This window comes from Neofelis nebulosa, chromosome 10 (genome assembly GCF_028018385.1).
Source record: "Neofelis nebulosa isolate mNeoNeb1 chromosome 10, mNeoNeb1.pri, whole genome shotgun sequence".
NCBI lineage: Eukaryota > Metazoa > Chordata > Mammalia > Carnivora > Felidae > Neofelis > Neofelis nebulosa.
In genome coordinates, this window is record NC_080791.1 from 39,141,281 (window position 1) to 39,162,678 (window position 21,398).

Here is a 21,398-nt window from a genome sequence, read left to right on the forward strand (position 1 = left end):
AAATGTTAGTTTATTCCTTGTTAAGGTCCTGACTTTCCCTGTCCGTGAGTTCAGACTTCTTGATTTCACTTCCCATGTGCCAACAGATGCTGCATTTCAAGTTGGAACAAAGGTTCCTTTTCAGAGAGTCCACAAAACGGCAGGTTCTTCACTACTCCCTCATTCTCTGTGCACATGCTCCTCCCTGATCCTGCCTCTTTCCAGGTCATTTAACCCTGATCTTCCCTCTCCTTCCTATCTGCTCTTCTCACTTTCTCTTCAAACACGTCCTACCCGTTTACCCCAATGTCTTTGCTTCTCTGTTTCCTCTTCCCTCCCCACGTATATTCACCAGCTGTCCTATAGTGCACGCCTTTCGCTCATTCACGATTCGTGATGGAGTACTCACTATCGAATCTTCTTTTCTCGTCCCGTCTGCTCCTACCCTCAGCTGGCCATCATCGGTTTCAACAATCTGTACTGAAATGAGCATGTCAGTGTGTGTGTGTGTGTGTGTGTGTGTGTGTGTGTGTGTGTGTGTGTGTGCTGGGGAAAGGGAAGGAGAGAAAACACTCACTGTTTTTCCCCTTTTCAATAATTTGAATGTTAGTTGAAGAAGGATGCGTCTGCCCACCATCATGTTCCCAGTCTTTGTTCTGCCTCTTTTAAAATGGCATTATTTGGTCTACTGGACAGGAAGTAAAGACAGTACAGAGAGTGTGTTGGAGCAGTTAATAAAATAAATTGGAAGGAGAGCAAGGAATACACTACTTCTGCCCTTGGAGACAAGTCACCGGGTTAAAGTAAAGAAGCCAGGCAAGAAAGGTAAGAGGATGAGCTGGAATTAGACCTCGAGCCACTCGGAAGAGACAAACGCGTCACATTTTAGTTACCAATCTAGGACTGACGAACTCAACAGGAACCCCTCAACCAAGAAACACTCCCACGTGTCATGGTGGGACACATTAGTGCCTGGAGGAGACACATCATAAACAAGGAGTCATTTTCCACGGTAACACTTTAATCACTTTGTCAAAACAATCTGAACACGCATACATAAATACTTGATTTGCTTCAAGAATGGGTAGCATAAAAGTCCCTGAGATACATCCAAAAAGGACTTGAAACGTAATGCGATTATCACCATACTAATTACCAAGAACTTGGCTCCCTTCCCTCCTAAGGCATGTGACACTTTAAAACACACACACACATACACACACACACACACACACACACACACACACACACACACATATATATATATATATATATATATATATATATATATATATATATATATAATGCTAAATCAGAGTCCCCCTCTCTGGTGCCTGGTTTTCTTCCCATTTATTGCTGCTGGGTAGGAAGTCATTTCCAGACTACCAGGAAGGCACCTGGGGAGGTGAATTAGTTCTTTAAACTGTGGGGTGCCAGTTGGTAGAACGATGGCAAGTGAAACTAGAAGGTCCCAAGAGAAGATGTCCAACCCCCCCTCCCCCATTCTGCAGTTCAAGTGACAGAGGCTCCAGGGGTTGTGACTTGCTCAAGCATGGCTGGTCCTGCCTCTACTACCGTAACCTCAAGCAGGTCCTTCAGAGGTCTGGACCTCAACTTCCTCTATAAAATGGAATGGTGATAATCGTAGCTAACATCTTCCAGGTGCTTCCTATGTGCCAGACACCGTACTGAGTACTTTGTGTCTCATCTAATTCCCCCAACACCTCTGTCAACCATAGATGATTACCTTTAATTAGAGATGCCAAAGCACAGAAAGTTTAAATAATGTACCCAAGGTAAGACAATTAGCGAAAGTTGCCAAGCTGATCTAGGAACCGAGGAGGGTCTATCTCCAAAATTCTTAAATTCCAATTCTCAAATCCCTTTTAAGAAACACCCATCAGGTAGGTTCTCAAATTCCCCAGATGTCTAAATGTCTAGCACAGAGTTGACTGACTACGGCCAAATCCAGGTACCCCATCTGTTTACATATTGCCAACGGCTGTTTTTGTGCTGCATAGGCAGAGTTTAGCGGCAGCAGAAACTGTATGGCCTGCAAAGCCTAAAATATTTACCCCGGCCCTTTACACAGAGAAGTCTGTTTTCATCCTGCTCTAGAACTTTGAAAACTTAGAGCACACTGTAACCGTACAGCACTTCACAATGTACAAAGCACTGTGGTACATGTTGTCCCACGTAACCCTCATTCTCTAGGGGCATTTGTGCATTATAAAGGAGGAAGCTAAAACCCAGAGAGTTTAAGTAACTCGCCTAATCAGGACCGCAGGGGCAGAAAGAGGCAGAAACACATCCAGGTTCTGACTCCCAGTTGCAAACTCTTTCCATGAAGCCACCCTGTCTCTTCTAACTTACCACCAGGGAAGGGCTTGGACACCAGAAACGAGTGTGGATGCTGAAAGCCAGTCACACTGTCTTCCCGATGCCACTATCATTCCAGGCACAATCATATCATTAGAGTCATCAAGTGCTAAAAATATTCAATTTGTAATAAACTTGAGAGTAAAGTTTATGCCTTCAAGGGGGGTGGGGCATGATGATCATAGAAAAGACATTTTTAAATATATATGATGCATTTTTATATTATCAGATATGAAATTTTAACCTACTCAATTTAGAATGATGTGAAAAATAACATAAAATGAGCAATTGACATATTTCTCTTACTCTTTGATGAAATCAGCCTCAAAAACTATTCTGGCTGTTCTAGACCCAAAATTTGCACACAAATAAAAATGCAATTATACCTTCCTTATGCTAAATATTCAATAAATATGTGGTTAGTTTTAACAAGATTTACTGTAACTAAGAAGAACATCAGTAAAATAATACTCATGTAACAATATAACTTAACAATTTGTCTTTCAAAGAAAGAATAGCCTGCAAATTCAAGCTCGATCTAAATAGCAATGATGATTCTTGAAATAATAGGGTTTAGCTTTAGGAATACACTTGAAATATACAATATGAGGCCCCTTCCTTTTTATTTGAGATATATCCTGAAACGTATGTTGAGATTTAAATTAAGACATACAAATCGATATGGAGGCACCTTGAAATCACTGCAACAAAAAAGGAAAAAAAAAATCTCTCTTACCAATTGAGTGATTGCCACGTGTTAGGTCCCTTTACTTATTTTAGTTTCCACAAAGCTCACAATGAGCTATGAAGTATTTTCCCTCCCCATCTTACAGATAAGGAATCTGAGGCTCGAGGTTGTTGTTGTTACTATTATTTTAGAGAGAGAAAGCAAGTGCAAGCAGTGGAGGGGCAGAGAGAGAGGGAGAGAGAATCTTAAGCCGGTTCCATGCCCAGTGCAGAGCCAGACACAGGGCTTGATCTCGCTACCTTGAGATCATGACCTGAGCCGAAATCAAGAGTCAGAGGCTTAACTGACTGAGCCACCCAGGTGCCCTTCAAGGTTATTACTAACTTGCAGAGGTCACACAGCTGGAATTCAAGCCAGATTACCTTCAAAATCCACTCTCCCACTGCCCATCTAGATTCCCAGGAACCCCAAGATCACTTGCCAATCTCTCATAAATACTCAGTATAAGAAGAGAATTTTTCCTTTTTTTTTATTGGTTGACTGATACTTTGTAATTCCGCCCACACTATAATATTTTAATAAGGAAATGTTATCTATGGGCTTTAATTTCTCCTTTTAAGGAAAAAAAATTGAAGCGCCTGGATTTCAGTGAACTTTTTAAGTGAGTCTGCAATGAATACTCGTAGAGATAAAACTTAATGATTCAGCTAATTGCCCTAATCAAAAGCAAAATTACAGTTTACAGCACAACTTTATATAAACCTAATCTTAGACCATGCTCACAATAATCAGTCACTGAAGGTCCTTATTGTAATAAGTCAAAGAGAAAAATAAACCATTATTTGAGGCTATAAATCAACTGGTTTTCTAATAACTGACCTATGGCCTGTATTAAAGAATGTCACTTTAAACAAGTAGGTTCTGCCGATTGACTGATCAAAGTTCTATTTTACCTGTTGGCAAGGGCAGATTCTAATAGCCTTCAAGAAAAGGACCTCGCCTTACACATGTGTGTGTCTCTCCTGGCACCCCAAGCCCAGTGTTTGGCACAGAGGAGGCACGCGGTCACTCCTAGTAAATATGCTGCTCGTTCACCTTTTCAAGTCAATGCATACCATTTTCAAAGTTGGTCCACGGCACAGGCTCAAGGGCACTAGAAATGTGAGGCCATACCGTAAGTACTACTATGCAGACTAGGAGGGGAACCAGCCGGCCCCGGGGAGAATGGCAGATTTATATTTTAACAGAAAACCACGGCTCATTGCAGGCACTAATTTAGTTCCATTCCCTAGCAATTAAACATTTAACTGAAAACTGACAGAAACAAAAACTGCCATTAATAGACACCATGAAACTTTTTTCCTTTTGCCATATTGCGGCACAATCTCTTTTCTCTGTCCTGCAGACAGGTACTTCCGGCAGTACGTTCCTGCTTAATTTTCCCGTCCAGTAAAACGATACAAACAAATAACTTTGTGGAAAGTGGCACTGCGGCTTCCTTCTCTTCTGTTGGTAAACACGGGCTGGTTTTCTGGACAGAGGGGAGAAGAAGGTCGCTTCTGCTTTTTTCACATCTCTAATTTTAATACACTTTTTAAAAATTTTGGTTATAGAAAAACAGACACAGAGGAAATAAGTTAGGAGATGCTTATTCACATTGTAAAGGGATTCCCCAGAGGACTGCATTAAACACTGACGTCTCCTAAAGCAGTGAATTGGGGATTTGATTTAAAAGCAGTGTTTCAAAAATACGTGTGTGTAAAGTGAGGTACACCTGTATATTCATCCTAACTCTTCCCCAAGGGCAATCTAGCATCGTCTTTGTACTCAGACGGCAGGGGAACAAACAGTACTTGTTAAGGAACGGTCCATGGATCATTGGACCACCCTCCTCACCGTTTTTTAGGAGATGAGACTTTGAGGAAGTCATGAGACCCACTTGGGGCCACAGTCCTTTCACTATTCTGCAACAAGGCTCCTTCTGGAACGGGGGGCTTGCTACACATTCGCCCAGTGCAATGTGAGTCAAGGAGCAGTGTGTATGGATTTGGATTCAGCACAGGCCACCTATATAGCCCGTGACAGATGAGGAAAAAAAGAGCAACTGACTCAAAGGCTTCTGGTAGTTAAGCTACTGTTTCACATCCGTCCTGGTTACAAGGTGAGGGAGGGCTCCCTTCTTCACCGGTGAACACTGATGCCCACCTACAGCAGACAGAGCCCAACTGCTAGCTGTGCAAAAAAAACCCCCAAAAAACAAACAAACAAAAAAACAAAACCATGAGAACCAGGGATCCTTCCTACCCAGTCTTTATGCTGAATCATATTAATTGGTAAATCACCTTTCCCCCATAGAGTAAAAATGGGTGTTTGGAAAACTCGACCAGCCAAGGAGATGTGCAGCTGAGGGTCAAAAGCTGACGATCTGACCTCCCTGGGTCACACCGGGGTTTCACCGCTCAAACCAGCGAGCCAAATTGCGTATGCTCTTGGGCCGGTCCCCGGCGCTCTGCACAGCCTGGCAGGCCCGGCACCAAGGCTCGTCCCAGAAGGAGGTGATGTGCACGGCGTAGCTCCTGCGCCAGCTGAAGTAGCGACGGTAGACTGCTGGGTTTCGGTCGAGGAAGAGCAGGTAGGCAGCCAGGGAGGAGGCACTAGGGAAGTCGTCTACGTGGATGAAGGCACCGCGGGGCATGAAGCGTTCATAATTGGCACGGTCGGGGCCCAGCACCACGGGCACGGCCCCGGCCAGCAACGCGTTGCGCCAGAGCTTCTCAGTGATGTAATCCAGGTGCTGCGAGTTCTCAAAGGCCAGGTAGAACTTGTAGCGGGCCACTGTGTGCAGAAGGCCAATGCTGGGCACCGGCCGGCCAGGCCCGCTCCTGCCGAACACGTCCACCGACACGTGCTGGCTCAGCTGGTGGTAGTACCGGACCCGGGCCTGGCGCTCATCCCAGTTGCTCACCACCCAGGCCACCAGCCCCCGTTTCCGGGCCAGCGGCGGGGCCAGGCCTAGCGGCTGGTCGCTGGGATGGGTCCTGGGGTAGAGGTACCCGTAAGGCACGAAGATGTCCGAGTCGGCCCTGTAGGAGAGGGTCCAGTTGAAGAGGTTCCCCGCCAGGTTCCGCAAGCCCGGGGAGTGGGAGGGCGACTCGAAGTTCATCCACACCCAGCGCTGGCCGGGGGGCCTGAGGCCCGAGGTGGCCAGGGCTTCGGCGGCCACCGCCTCCTCGTCGTCCAACACCCGCAACTCCAGCTCATCTGCCCAGAGCACCGGGGCGCCCCAGGGCGGGGGCCAGTCACGGGGTTCCTTCACGAGGTCACGGTGGTGGAAAAGCACCGCCTGGGCCTCCCCATAGGCCGCACGGTCGGTGAGCAGGCGGCAGCCGCTGATGTTGAAGCGCAGCCAGCAGTCCGGGGGCGGCCTCGCGCCGCTGTCGCGCCCCGCGAAGGGTTCCCACCACAGCAGCACGGCCACCGGCCGCGGCGGGGCGGAGGATGCCCAGGGCAGCGGCGGCAGCTGCCTCCAGCAGCAGAAGGCGGCCAGAGCGGTGCACAGCAGGCCGGCCGCCGCCAGCGCGGAGGCGCTCGGCAGAAGCCCCCGGCCCCGGCGCCGCCCGAAGCGCCGGCCGGCCGCCCGGCCCCACGGCGCCCCCATGGCGCGCGCAGGCACGGCCGCCGCCGCTCGCCGCGCGTCCGCAGGCGTGGGGCCGCGGCGCCCGCTCTCATGCTGCCGCTGCGGCTCCGGCCGTCGTTGCCGCTCGCCGCCGGCCCTGGAGCGGGAGAGGGCGGTCCCGGAATCCCAAGGCTCGCGGGCCTGGCACTCCTCCCGAAGAGTCCCCGCGGGGCGCGCCGCCAGGGCTAAGCGCGCGGCCGGGGCAGCCCCGCCGGGCGCCGCCCCGTCCCTCCCCTCCACCGCGCCCCCGGCCCGACCGGCACTGCCGGCCCCGGGCGTTTCCTGCAGCGCCTCCGCCCGTCCCCGCCCCGTCCAGGACTCCCGGACCTTCGGCCGCGCCGCCCGGGACCCTCACCCGCTCTCCGGACCCCACCTCGGGGGGTCCCGGGCCTTTCCGCGCGCCCAGCTCCCTGGCCTTGAGCCCGGGCCTGCCCGCGGCTCCCTCCCAGCGGCGCCCCGGTGTTCAGTCGCGGTGGCCTGCACCTTCGCCTTCCAGAGGGAGGACCCGGTTGGTCGCTGGGCGCGTGCAGAGGGCGCTAGAGCGGACTCGTGGAGAAGGCGGGCCGGGGGTGCCGAGTCCCCGGGCGTCGGGACGGAAGGTCGAGTCCGCTTCCTTCCTCGCCGCCCTGCGGTGGCCAGCGACGCCTGCCGGAGGGAGGGAGCGCGAGAGGCCGCGGAAACGTGCGGGCTGCGGCGCGGCCACGGCGGCGGTGACCGTGACCTCGTGACCCTCCGAGACAGGCCAGTGGCGCGACCCACAGGGGTTGTGCGTTTGTGAAACCAAGTCTTCAGGGTGGATAGTTAAATCCCACTGCCACAAGAACGTTCTCTCCCCTCCGCCTTCCTCCCCAGCAGAGGATCAGAAGAATAAACGTTTTCTGACCAATCTGAAACATTCTTTTCCCTCACTCCACCTCTACATACTCCTCACTGCTGGCCCAGAACGTTCTTGGTACAAGGGCGAGGAGGCCTCTGAAACCAAAGATAAACATATGGCCCTTTGGGCCTTTGTCCTCCAGGAAATTACTGCTTGGTCCGGGAGTTGAATGAATGAACGGCACTACTAAGTTTTATTAAGCACTGAAGAAACAATTAGAGCACCCACGTTTTGGCTATAAAAGGTGAGTAGCTCACAGCTGCTTCCACTGTTATCAGTGAGTCAACAATCCAGGCATGCATTTCTATAGCCAGTTGAGCAAATTTTTTTTCCCTACAAGTTGAATTTGAATTTCTAGGTTTAGGCCTTCATTTATGTCATTAAACTGTTTTTCAGCAAAATTCCAAATAGGTCATAGGTGGGCTGCTGACCTAAGGAGATGAGGCAGTTTGGGGAGAATTTTTAGTATTTGACGGCTGTGCATTGCCAGCACCCCAGCCCGGTGCCATATTGAGTTACGGGATGTTAGAGGAGAAATGGATTTTCTGGGAATGGGGCCAACCTGGCGGGTGCGTTTGATATTATGCATACAGAACAAACAAACAAATTTGGATTTGCCATTAGGATTTACCAGGAAGAACTTTTTCATTAAAAATCAAGTACAGAGGGGGCACCTGGGTGGCTCAGTCAGTTGACCATCACACTCTTGATTTCTGCTCAGGTCATGATCTCACAGTTCATGGGATTGAGCCCCCCACCCTCTTGGGCTCTGTGCTGACAGGGTGGAGCCTGCTTGGGATTCTGCCTCTCCCTGTCTCTCTCTCTCTCTCTCTGGCCGTTTGTGTACACATGCTCTCTCTCAAAATAAATATTTTAAAAAATCAAGTATAGATTTCGAAAGCTTCTATAAAGATGGTTTCATGTGGCACTGCCTTCTGGCCCACAGGGACAATTTGGGAGCCGGATAGCATTAGATGTTCTGGCTATACCTACTTTCTCCTACACACTAAAACTTGTTATAATGTTGTGGAGTTTTTTTATTTTTTATTTTTTAATTTCATGGTATAATTTTTAAGCTACTTAACCAAATTGTCATTGGAGTTATGAATTTCAGTTCCACTCTGTTATTTTTTTTTTATGTTTATTTATTTTTGAGACAATGCGAGAGACAGTGCAAGCAGCAGAGGGGTAGAGAGAGGGAGACACAGAATCTGAAGCGGGCTCCAGGCTCTGAGCTGTCAGCCCAGAGTCCAATGTGGGGCTCAAACTCAAGAACCGTGAGATCATGACCTGAGCCGACGCTCATGACCAGACGCTTAACGGACTGAGCCACTCAGGTGCCCCACTCTGTTATTTTTAATTCTAAAAAAAAAGCTATAAGTGCCCAAGTGTTTCCTTCTTCAACCAAAAGAAGGAAAGGATATATTGGCTTTTCTTGTTATGCAATTCAAAAACCCGTATATTTATGCACATTCCTCCCCCACTTGAAGTAAATAAGACATCACAGATAGAGGCTAACGTTGTATCCAGCACAAGGTAGGTAAGCATTTGGTAAATGTTAACCTGCTTCCTTGCTTCCTTCCCCCACTCCCAATTTTCCTCTAAGTCCTTCAGATATTCCAATTAAACCAACTTTTTATGGGCAGAATGGCTCCTATCTCATGAATATCAATTTCCATAGTATCTACTTACCTTGGTAGAGTGAGGGATCAGCAACTCCTACTTTAGTCTTATCTTGATGTTGGGGAAAGGGATTACCTGGCAGGAGGGTGTAGTTGGATCAATGGAAACCAATCATGACTCCTCTACAAACAACTGATTGAAGATCATACTCATTGATTTATTCCCTGAGCAACGGTTTGTTCTTATTTTAGAGGGATGGAAAGGAGGAAAGGCGTTAAGGGAAAGTAACAAAGCCAGGCGTTCTCATTTATTTATTTAACCAGTTAGGAACCTGGACTGAAAAATACCATTTCTACCTTCAAGAATCTGAAACAGTGCAGAGAGAAAGAATTATAGAAGGCTTTGAGAAGGTGGTTCCTGGAATAATTAGGAACGATTCAAATTGGGAACAGGGCTGAGATGTTCGTCTAAACAGAAGGAGCAGCATAGCAACAGCCAAACGGGATGAAGGTGGTAGGTTAGAAATCACTAGGGACGATCTCACGGTCCGTGAGTTCGAGCCCCGCGTCAGGCTCTGGGCTGATGGCTCGGAGCCTGGAGCCTGTTTCTGATTCTGTGTCTCCCTCTCTCTCTGCCCCTCCCCCGTTCATGCTCTGTCTCTCTCTGTCCCAAAAATAAATTAAAAACGTTGAAAAAAAAATTAAAAAAAAAAAAAAAAAAGGGGCGCCTGGGTGGCGCAGTCGGTTAAGCGTCCGACTTCAGCCAGGTCACGATCTCGCGGTCCGTGAGTTCGAGCCCCGCGTCGGGCTCTGGGCTGATGGCTCCGAGCCTGGAGCCTGTTTCCGATTCTGTGTCTCCCTCTCTCTCTGCCCCTCCCCCGTTCATGCTCTGTCTCTCTCTGTCCCAAAAATAAATAAAAGACGTTGAAAAAAAAAATTTTTAAAAGAAATCACTAGGGGTTTAGTTTGACTAAGGAGATGGGGTTTTATCCTGAAGGCTGTTGAGAATCCTCGAAAGGTTTTAATAAAGCAAAGGATCAATATAACGAGTATTTTAAAAAGATCTTTTGCCAGGTATCTGGGTGGCTCAGGTGGTTAAGCATTCAACCCTTGATCTCAGGTCTTGATCTCAAGGTTGTGAGTTCAAGCCCCACAACGGGCTAGAAGCCTACGTAAAAAACAAGACAAAAAAACTCACGTGTGAGGGGAGGTGAGCATATGGAAGTTGACATGAGATAGTCTCCTGGTGTGCTGGCCATGTTCATTGATATAGGCACTGGTTAATTGGGTATGTTTTGTTGAGTAAATTCATTAAGCTTCAGACTTACATACGTGCTTTTATGTGTGTATATTATACTTCAGTAAAATGTTTCTAAGAAAAAAAAAAATCATTCTTTCATTAGTAAAAGACGAATTGGGAGTAAGGACCAGGATAAGAACACAAGTATCTAATCCAGTTGGAAAACCGTTGGTATAATTCAGATATGAAACAAAATGCCTGAACTGAGATAGATGTGAGAATGAGATTAAATTAAAATTAGAGGAGAATCAATTCAGAGATAGTTAGGAGGCCCTTCCTCCAGGAAGCCTTCCTGGACCCCCATGTGCACAAATGTAGGGTAGGTTACATGACTCTCCTGTGTGCTCCCATACAGACATCGTTCAGAATATCATGGGGCCGGGATCATATTTCATTCACAACTCCATCCCTAGCACTGAACCAGGCATCTAGTAGTTTTCATCATTTCACTGAACACTTGTTGAATGAATGAAGGCTCTTAATGTATTGCTGAAATAATCTGTTGGTAAATGTGTTCCCCACTATAAAGTGTGTAAGTATCAGGAAAAATTGGCTATGTGAATGATTTGCTGTGACGTGAAGAAGCCCCTGAAGCTTTCAAGTGTAAATGCTACACATGAATTAGAGCCGTGATGACCAGCATCAGAAGCTCCATCAAATAAGGCTGACTCTCATTGGCCCAACCTGCACCAAGTGTCATTCTTGAAACAATCACTGTGATCAGGAGATGTAGACTCTCTTTAGATACTCTTGTGGAGCTACAGGGTAGGTTTACCTAAACTTCATGGACCAACAACGGAGGGAGTTCCCCAAAGGGAAATGCTGTTATCTGAAGAGCACGGGGTAGTGGGCGAGCCAAAACAACCCTGGCTACCAGCCGTCAGTAAGCAATTGTTATTCTAAATGCTAAAATTGTTATTCTAAGATTCTTAGAATTTTAAGGTTTCTATGATTGTCTTTAATTTGGTAAGGATAAACCAAAGTATTTCTTGTGTAGTTACAGTTCTCTCAGTTTCCAAGGAATATTACACAGGAAGAACTGGCTTTCCTTTGCAAGTATGAAGACAACAAGGTCAGGTGTAAAGAAGGGCTTCTGGACTCTGAGGATTGCTAACGCGGTGTAGAGAAGTCCATAAATTAAGGCCTATTTTATCAAGCCAAGTGAGTAATCAGCACACAGCGTGTCCGAGGATGATCTATTCAGTTCCAAAATTTGATATAGGACAGAATTCTTTGAGACCAAGGGCAAGGACAACTCTGGTTGCTGCAAGTCTAACTCACTCTTGGCTCTTCCTCGGGGAAATGGTACATTTGCAGCCCGTCCTGGGACTCCTCACCAAAGACATTTGATATTTCCTAGGAATCCCCAGAACACATTCTGACGGCCTCAGGCCTTTCCACCGGCACCAAGCTGGCCAGCTGGGCTCCACAAGGCCACCCTCAGATGAGTTCTTATCTCTGGATGGATTTGAGATTCCTGGATTTGAGATTCCTGTGACTCAACATTGACCTGCTCAGTATACTTTCCAGTTTTTCCCTTGAAGAGAGAAAAGGGCAATCCAGAGCCCCTCCCCATATTCTGTACTTACAAGGAAGTGGGGAGCAGTCTGTGAGAAGATGTGCCTGGAAAGGCTAACCCGGATGCAAGTAGGTGGAGATTGTTTCCTTTGTCGGGCATAATTCTTTAACTGTGCGTAATTGGGCAGTTGAGTGTGGAGATGATTGTTAGTTAAAGATTGTTAAGAATTGTGTAAATTCAATGACAATCCCCAATTTATTATTCATTGCCCTGTGAAATCACTGGTAGAAAAACAAGCCTAATACCAATTTATAAGGTCTTCTCTTTTTCCCCAAGTGCAAAACGTTACTGCCCCTGAAAGGCGTTGTCGCGAAGAGACAATGTGAGAACTTACTGTATTTACTTTAGGGTGTTAATCTTTACGTACTTGAGTTCCTCTTGCACACTTCCTTGACTGAAGAGTGATACAAGAATGTTGGGAGATCCGAAAAATGTACATAGTGAAATTTCAATTACTGTTAGAAATATTTATATAATTCTTTAAATATTGGCAGGATTTACCTCTGCATTTTTCTTGTTGAACTACTTCCTCCTAGAATAGACATTATTTGTAGTCACATGTGAAAGTTATGGAATACAAGACTTATGCAAAAGAACGTAAGGGGCGCAAGGGTGGCTCAGTGGGTTAAGCGTCCGACTCTTGATTTCAGCTCAGGTCATGCTCTCACCTTCATGAGATCAAGCCCTGCATCAGGCTCTGCACTGACAGGAAGGAGCCTGCTTGGGATTCTCTCTGTCCCTCTCTCTGCCCCTACACCACCCTCAAAAAATAAATTAATGGAATAAAAAAAAAAGAAAGTTATTTTGACATCGAAATAAGTATATTAACATCACACAGTGCAACGCCTGGCAACATGAGGTGTTTCATAAATATTTCTTAAATACATGAATAGATGAGTGAATGAACACCACTCTTAATTTTACATTTTAGGAGACACTTACAAAACAATTGCATTTCTGCATTCATAAAAGTTATGCAAAAGACTTTGGACTCTAAGGGTGCCTGGCTGGTTCAGTTGGTGGAGCAAGTGACTCTTGATCTCATGGTTGGGAGTTCGAGCCCCACATTAGGTATAGAGATTACTTAAGAATAAAAATCTTAAAAAAAAAAAAAAAAAAAGATTGAACTCTAAAATAATTACTAAGAAAATAATACAACCGAAGTGTAGGGTACATCTTGTTAAGTATCACACTGGCCTCCCCAAGTCCCCTCCAGGTTCACCAGCACTGTCCTTCTACCCCAATCCCAAGTCTCACTTGACTAAAGCAAGTTAGGACAAATCCTACACAATCACAGAAATTCAAACATATCAACACTAGGCTTTTCTATGGTACCTGCCCCACATTAGTACTTATGTGTGTGGCTACACTCAAGGCAACCAGATCCTAACTCAGGACCAGACCTTGACTCTGGGAGGCACCCCCCCCACCCTCTGCAGATGGAGGAAAGGATCTTGACTACCTGTCCCCCACCCCTTGTCCTGACCCCACTTCTCACACAGTCCCAGGGCACACGTCATGAAAGAAAATGGAGAGAAGATACATAATTTTTTTTTTCCCCTAGAAGTCAGGTAATTCTGCCTGGACCAGTAAATTTCCCTCAAGTAGCCAATCAGAATAGAACGCTGCTCAGACCAGGCTCCATCACTCTCATTCCTGTGATTCTACTTCTAAAAAGGGGTTGAGGCACTTGCAATATTAAGAAATACTTGTTGGCTGGGGCACCTGGGTGGCTCAGTCGGTTGAGCGCCGACTTCGGCTCAGGTCACGATCTCGCGGTCCGTGAGTTCGAGCCCCGCGTCGGGCCCCTGTGCTGACGGCTCGGAGCCCGGAGCCTGTTTCAATTCTGTGTCTCCCTCTCTCTGACCCTCCCCATTCATGCTCTGTCTCTCTCTGTCTCAAAAATAAATAAACGTTAAAAAAAAAAAAAGAAATACTTGTTGGATGACAATGAACAAATTAGTGGCACACAAATGATTTTGGAAAGGCATGGAAAATGAAAGGGTAAGTCTAGATTGCTCATGTGGCAAGGGAAGAAAAATTCCTGAAGAAGTAAGACAGCCACATATTTATGATTCCAGGCCAAGCTTACTGTGGCCAAATAAACCACAGCCCAGAAACCTTACATGCTGCATAAAGTTGAAATCACATTAATAAGACTGGTTATAATAGGATTATTTTCAACCGCTCTGAAAGGAACGGCTCTGTACTCACCCTCAGAAACGTTTAGTGCAATTCAATGAACATTTGGTCTTGGGGAAAAGAGGACAGGTGAATAAACACTGCCCTAACTATCTAACTGCATGGCAAGAGCTTCTTCTGTGCTGGCAGCACCACGGGGCTCTGCATAAAAAGCAACTTCTTTCTCGAGTGAGCTCACTGTGCAAAGACTTCATTTCCTGGATCATCCAAGACAGCAGGGAAACAGCGGCAACTGTTAAAGTCGGAGAAGAGAAATCAGATGTGAAGGAAAGTGGTAGATGCTGTCTGATCGCCCGTTCACGGAGCCCACCGCTCCTCACTCCCACCACTGACCAGCTGTTTTGCCTCCCAGCGCCCTTGAAGCTCTCCTGGCCCCTTTCCCAGTCCACAGTTTGAGCAAGATTGATGGGGATTGTTGATAGACGATTTTGATGTGACAGGATTTGCTGTGTGCCTTTGAAAGGGGAAATACTTCAGTTTTTCTTTGGTACATTTTGGCATGGCACCTTTGTCATGATCAGCTTGTAGAGCTATTGTTTTGTTTGTTTGTTTTCTGAAGCGTTTTCCAAACAACACAGTACTGAGAATTGTCCGACATTGACACCTGCCGGGCCACATTAGGGGCAGACCTTGTTTGGGCTTAGAAAACTGCAAAAGCTGTAACTTCATGCGATAACATTTACTGAAGGCCAATTCTGTGAAAGTCCTTGAGGTATATCTGAACAGACAAACATTTCTGCCCTGGTAGGAGATGCTAGCTTTTTATTACACTATTACACTAATAGCTATTTATTAGCTATTTAATCCACCCTGTTGAACTATAGTTTTAGAGCAATTCCAGACCTAAAGAGTCCAAAGGCTGACATCAGAACCTGGGATGTGTTAGATCTTCAGTCACTGCTGAACGTGCCTCTAGAAGCAAGACTTCCTCGATTGCCTTGTCACTTTGTCCCTTGTCACCTCTGCATTGATCAAGTGTCACTCTCAGAGTAGAAGGTTGTTCTAGGCCACCTATCTTTGCACCTTTCTCATCTCCGCTTACAACTAGTTAGGCAAGGTTCGTCGGTTTGCCAAGGAAGCTTTTCATGTGAAAGGGAAACAAGTTTCTGCTGGGGAAAGAGGGTAGACCTGAGTCTCTCCACCCAGTAGATTCTACTCTCTCTCTCTCTTAGTGGCAGAGATGTGGGATTATAAACCAGAGTCAAGCGGTTTAGCCCACATACACGTGCTCCAAGCAAGAGCTATAATTAAGCCAGACAAAACTACAGCCAGTTTTATTAGTAAGGATTCTTTTAGTTGCAGTTATAGTGACTTACTGGAGGCAGCTCTGGATCGGGGGGAAAAAAAAAGGCAGGATGGGGGGCAAAACGTATTAACAGGTGAGAAGCGAGTCTCACAGAAACCCATTTCTAAAAATTTTTATTAACACTATTTTTAAAATGTTTATTTATTTTTGAGAGAGAGAGAGCAGGTGAGGGTCAAAGAGAGAGAAAGGCAGAGAATCCCAAGCAGGCTTGTGCTGTCAATGCAGAGCCTGACTCGGGGCTCAATCCCAAGAACCCTGAGATCATGACCTGAGCCAAAATCTAGAGTCGGACATTTAACCAACTGAGCCACCCCGGTGCCCTAACTCTCAGTTTTCAGTCTTTGGCAGCAAGAATCCAACTGGGCCACCTTGGGCTTTGTCTACCTGGTGAACTTAGCCATGGCCGAGAACAGAGTCCAGGGCAGTGTGGTCAGTGGATTAGTGGGGGCAGGGAGTCAGGGATACGGTGGTGGTGAGCTATTCTCAGAGGAAGGAACACCTTTGTGAGCTGAACCGTTCTGGAGAGGTGACTAACTCCTGTGTTTGTTTTGTTTTTTAATAAATAAAGATGACCAAGGGAGGTCTTCCTCAGCCTTTCAATTATTTCCATGAATAAATGCTTCCTTATATCTAAAGTAAATCCTTGAAAACAACATATTATGAAATACTTTACACGTAGAAAAAATAGGGTGATGAATCCCAAATTCCCCTTAAGACTCAACAATTGCTAAGATTACTCACATAGGGGCACCTGGGTGGCTCGGTCGATTGAGCCTCTGGCTTTGGCTCAGGTCACGATCTCACAGTTTGTGGGTTTGAGCCCCGCATCGGGCTCTGTGCTGACAGCTCAGAGCCTGGACTGCTTTGGATTCTGTCTCCCTTTCTCTCTGCCCCTCCCCTGCTTGTGCTCTGTCTCTGTCTCTGTCTCTCTCTCTCTCAAAAATAAACATTTAAAAAAAAAGACTACCCACATATGCTTCTTTTAACCCCCCCCCCTTTTTTTTTATTTCTGATGTATTTTTAAAGTTTATTTATTTATTTTGAGAGAGAGTGCACGCACATGTGTGCAAGCAGAGGAGGGACACAGAGAGAGAATCCCAAGCAGACTCCACAGTGTCGGCACAGAGCCAGACGTGGGGCTGGATCTCACCAACTGTGTGATCATGACCTGAGCCAAAATCAAGAGTGGGTGCTCAATCAACTGAGCCACCCAGGTGCCCCTTATTTTCTACTTCTAATTTTTTTTCTTTCTTTCTTTTTTCTTTCTTTATTTCTTCTTTTTTTTTTTTTAGTTAACATACAATGAAATATTGGTTTCAGGAGTAGAATTCAGTGATTCATCGCTTGCCTACAACACCAGGTGCTCATCATAACAAGTGCCCTCCTTAATACCCATCACCCATCTAGCTCATTTCCCACCCATCTCCCTCCGTCAACCCATAGTTTATTCTCTATCATTAAGAGTCTCTTGTGGCTTGTTTCCCTCTCGTCTCCCCTCTCCCTGTATGTTCATCTGTTTTGTTAAATTCCACATGAGTGAAATCATATGGTATCTTTTTCTGATTGACTTATTTCACTTAGCATAATACATTCTAGCTCCCTCCACATAATTGCAAATGGCAAGATTTCATCCTTTTTGATGACTGAGTGATACACACATACATACACACACACACACACACATACACACACGCACACACACACACCACATGTTCTTTATCCATTCTTTAGTCAATGGACACTTGCACTGTCTCCATAGTTTGGTTATTTTTGATAATGCTGCTGTAAACATTGGGGTGCATGTACCCCTTCGAATTTGTACTTTTGTATCCTTTGGGTAAATACCTTATAGTGTCCTTGCTGGATAGTTCTATTTTTAGTTTCTTGAGGAACCTCCATACTGTTCTCCAGAGTGTCTGGACCAGTTTGCATTCCCACCAACAGTGCAAGAGGGTTCCACTTTCTCTGCATTCTTGCCAACACCTGCTGGTTTTTGTGTTGTTAATTTTAGCCATTCTGACAGGTGTGGGGTGGTATCTCATCATGGTTTTGATTTGTATTTCTCTCATGATGAGGGATGTTGAGCATCTTTTCATGTGTCTGTAGCCAACTGGATGTCTTCTTTGGAAAAGTCTTCTGCCCATTTCTTAACTGGGCTATTTGTTTTTTGGTGTTGAATTTGATAAGTTCTTTATAGATTTTGGATACTAACTCTTTATCAGAAATGTCATTTGCAAATATCTTCTCCCATTCCGTAGGCCGTGTTTAACTTTGTTGATTGTTTCCTTCCCTGTGCAGAAGTTTTTTATCTTGGTGAGGTCCCGATAGTTCATTTTTGCTTTTGTTTCCCTTGCCCGAGTCATGTCTCATAAGAAGTTGCTGCAGCCAAGGTCAAAGAAGTTGCTGCCTGTGTTCTCCTTTAGGAGAACCATTTTGAATTTATTTTTGTGTTTGGTGTAAGAAAATGTCCAGTTTCATTCTTCTGCATGTCGCTGTCCAGTTTTCCCAACACCATTTGTTGAAGACAGCGTCTTTTTTTTCCATTGGATATTCTTTTCTGCTTCATCAAAGGTTAGTTGACCATATTGTTGTACTTCCATTTCTGGGCTTTCCATTCTGTTCCATTGATCTATGTGTCTGTTTTTGTGCCAGTACCATACTATCTTGATGACTATAGCTTTGTAATACAGCTTGAAGTCCAGAATTGTGATGCCTCCAATTTTGTTTTTCTTTTTTCAGAATTGCTTTGGCTATTCCGGGTCTTTTGTGGTTCCATAGAAGTTTGAGGATTCTTTGTTCTAGCTCTGTGAATCTACTTCTAATCTTATCATCTGTGTGGCTCACAGATACTTTTGCCACGACTATTTAGCCAAATTAGGAAGTGTGGTGCAAGCCCTATGACACCAAGTTACCCCAGAGCAACTACTCTGTAAAAATTCAAGGACTCTTGGGCTGGGAGCATATAAAATGAAAACTAAAAGTGCAAGCTTCAAACAGCTCTAGAAAAAAAAATTTTTTTTGTTTCATTTCTGACCTTAGAAGGAATGTTTCTAGTGTATTTCATCGAGTATTAAAATGGCTATTGATTTAAGATGGCTATAGATTTCTATCACTTTAAAGGAGTATCCTTGTAATTCTGGTTTTCAAAAAGTTTTTATTGAAAATGCTTATTGAATTAAAAACCAGATGTATCATATTGTAACTGTTAAAACCATCCCCTATCTTTGGCATTTCGATGGTTTCAGTTATTCACTATTATACATAATGCTTGCATGAAAAATCCTGTCCAGGAATCCAGTTAGGAAGATGTACTATGGGGCAATGAAGAACAGAATTTAGCCACAAAAGGAGCCAGGACCTCAAACTAGAATAAGGACAGAAACCTTAGCTAGGAAACAGAGCCTTGAGATCAGTCCTTGGTGCTGGTAGCTAGCGGCTGATCAGGAAGTGGGAGACTGATGCCAAGGACCCAGCCTAGGCAGTGAGGTTGAGAATGAACAAAGCGGGGCTTGTTTATTGGGCAGGAATAGAGTGGAAGTGAGGAAGGAAATCCCTGAGAGTGAGTTTGTAAAGCCACACCTGGAGTTCAAGTGCAAACAGGACATCGTTTCTAATGGATGAATAAGTCAGCACTCCCCCACTCACTGCACTTTTTGTGTGGTATCCTAACATAGGTGCAAAAAGGTGATGGGAAGAATTTTTAGAAGGTTAAGATTTTTGATTGGTAAGAATAATGAACGCTTTACCCAACTCCTGGTAGTTTGGGGGCTATATTTCTTGACTGATTTAAAATGTAATCTCTCCAATTTTAGCCACTGGCCCACAGCACCATTTTTGAAGCAGCCAGCGATGGAGAATTCCATAAACATGGTGGTGGCTGGAATTGGCTTACATGTAGGATCTCTTCTGGTGTGCATTTACTAAATGGAAATTTTTATATTAAATCTGGAAAAGTTTGGATCTTAAGGGACTATTGACTGTTTCACTGTGTAAATATTTTTAAATAGGGAAGGGACATACCCAGTCAACAAATCTTTGTGGACTTGACTTATTACATTAAAACTGAGAAATGAACTGGAGAACTGAGAACTGGAAGAAGTTTTAAGACAAGCTTAGCCTAGAAAGGAAAGAGAATGAGAGATATGTAACCAGAATACTATGAAAAGGAATTAAAAAAATTTTTTTTAATGTTTATTTATTTTTGGGAGACAGAAAGACAGAGCACCAACAGGGGAGGGGCAGAGAGAGAGGAAGACACAGAATCTGAAGCAGGCCCCAGGCTATGAGCTGTCAGCACAGAGCCCGACACAGGGCTCGAACCCATGAAGCCCAGGATCATGACCTGAGCCAAAGTCGGACGCTTACCTGACTGAGCCACCTAAGCGCCCCTATGAAAAAGAATTTTTTAAGGGGACAGGAATGAGTATTATGACAGTTATGTATAAAATGAAAGACTGAAAAACCCAAATGTCCAAAAAATAGTGATAAATGCAAAATTTTACTACATATAATTTTTAAATATAATTATCATTTAAAGTTATATGATGGCTAGGAACACCTCAGGGGCTCAGTTGGTTGAGCATCTGACTCTCGATTTCAGCTTGGGTTGTGGTTCCAGGCTCACAGAATCAACTCTGAGCATAGAGTCTGCTTGGGATTCTCTCTTTCCCTCTGTCCCTTTCCCCCACTAGTGTTTGCTCTCTCTGTAAAATAAAAATAAAATAGGGGTGCCTGGGTGGCTTAGTCTGTTAAGTATCCAACTCTTGGTTTCGGCTCAGGTCATGAAATGGAGCCACACTTCAGGCTCCCTGCTGAATGGGAAGCCTGCTTGGGATTTTCTCTTTTTTTCTCTCTCTCTGTCTCTGCCCCTCCCCTCCTCTCAAAATAAATAAATAAACTTTAAAAAGTAGATGAATGGTGGGGTGCCTGGGTCGCTCTGTCAGTTAAGTGTCTGACTTCGATTCAGGTCATGATCTTATAGTTTGTGAGTTCGAGCCCCACATTGGTCTTCTCTGCTGTCAGTGTGGAGCCAGCTTCAGATCCTCTGTCCCCCTTTCTCTCCCTCTCTCTCTCCCTCAAAAATAATAAGTAAAAATAATTTTAAAAAAGCAGACGAATGGATAAAGAAGTTGTGGTACACATACACAGTGAAATATGATTCAGTCATAAAAAAGAATGAGATCTTGTCATTGCGACAACATGAGTGAACCTAGAGGGTATTATGCTCAGTAAAATAAGTCAAAGAAAGACAGATACGGTACAATTTTACCTGTATGTGGAATCTAAAAAACAAAGCAAAAACAAACCCGTAAATACAGAGAACAAACTGGTGGTTGCCAGAGGGGAGGAGAGTGCGGGGATGGGCAAAACGGGAAGGGGAGTGGGAGACCCAGGCTTCCAATTTGGGATTGAATAAGTTTGGAGACGAAAGCAACAGCATAGAAAATACAGCCGATGGTAGTTAGGCTAACGTGATAATCACTACACTAGGGAAACACACAAGTCAATGATATTGTAACACTGTTGCCCGGTGACAGATGTAGCTCACTTGTGGAAGGTGTAGCGTAACGTATGGAACTGTTGAATCACTATGTTATACACCTGAAACTCATGAGACATTGTGTGGCTACTTAACTAAAAAAAAAAAAGTTATATTTTAATGACTGGGAAATTGTATGATGTTATGTTAAAAGGGATAGTGAATGTATATAGTATACAGAGTGATTTCGAACATGTAAAATGAACATACACGTAGGAAAAAAGAATAAAATTATGTCAACATTTTATCAG

General features: G+C 45.0%; 1 protein-coding gene across 1 annotated transcript; it reads right to left on the reverse strand.

The window, feature by feature from the left end:
* Positions 1 to 2,964: 2,964 nt before the first annotated feature.
* Positions 2,965 to 21,227, reverse strand: FUT4 (fucosyltransferase 4). Its single transcript, XM_058686472.1, has 5 exons — positions 21,157 to 21,227; positions 20,878 to 20,890; positions 11,803 to 11,877; positions 7,206 to 7,452; positions 2,965 to 7,072 (listed from the first exon to the last, which is right to left on the reverse strand). The coding sequence occupies exons 1-5, from the start codon at positions 21,225 to 21,227 to the stop codon at positions 5,499 to 5,501; spliced, it is 1,980 nt and encodes a 659-aa protein (XP_058542455.1). The 3' UTR covers positions 2,965 to 5,498.
* Positions 21,228 to 21,398: the final 171 nt, after the last annotated feature.

Coding starts and splice junctions, on each gene's coding strand:
- FUT4 (XM_058686472.1), bottom strand. CDS start 21,227: ATGTCTCATGAGTTTCAGGTGTATAACATAGTGATTCAACAGTTCCAT. Junction 7,453..11,802: donor TCCCCGAGGAAGAGCCAAGA/GTGAGTTAGACT, acceptor CCTGTCTCGGAG/GGTCACGAGGTCACGGTCAC. Junction 7,073..7,205: donor CCTCCCTCTGGAAGGCGAAG/GTGCAGGCCACC, acceptor AGAGCGGGTGAG/GGTCCCGGGCGGCGCGGCCG.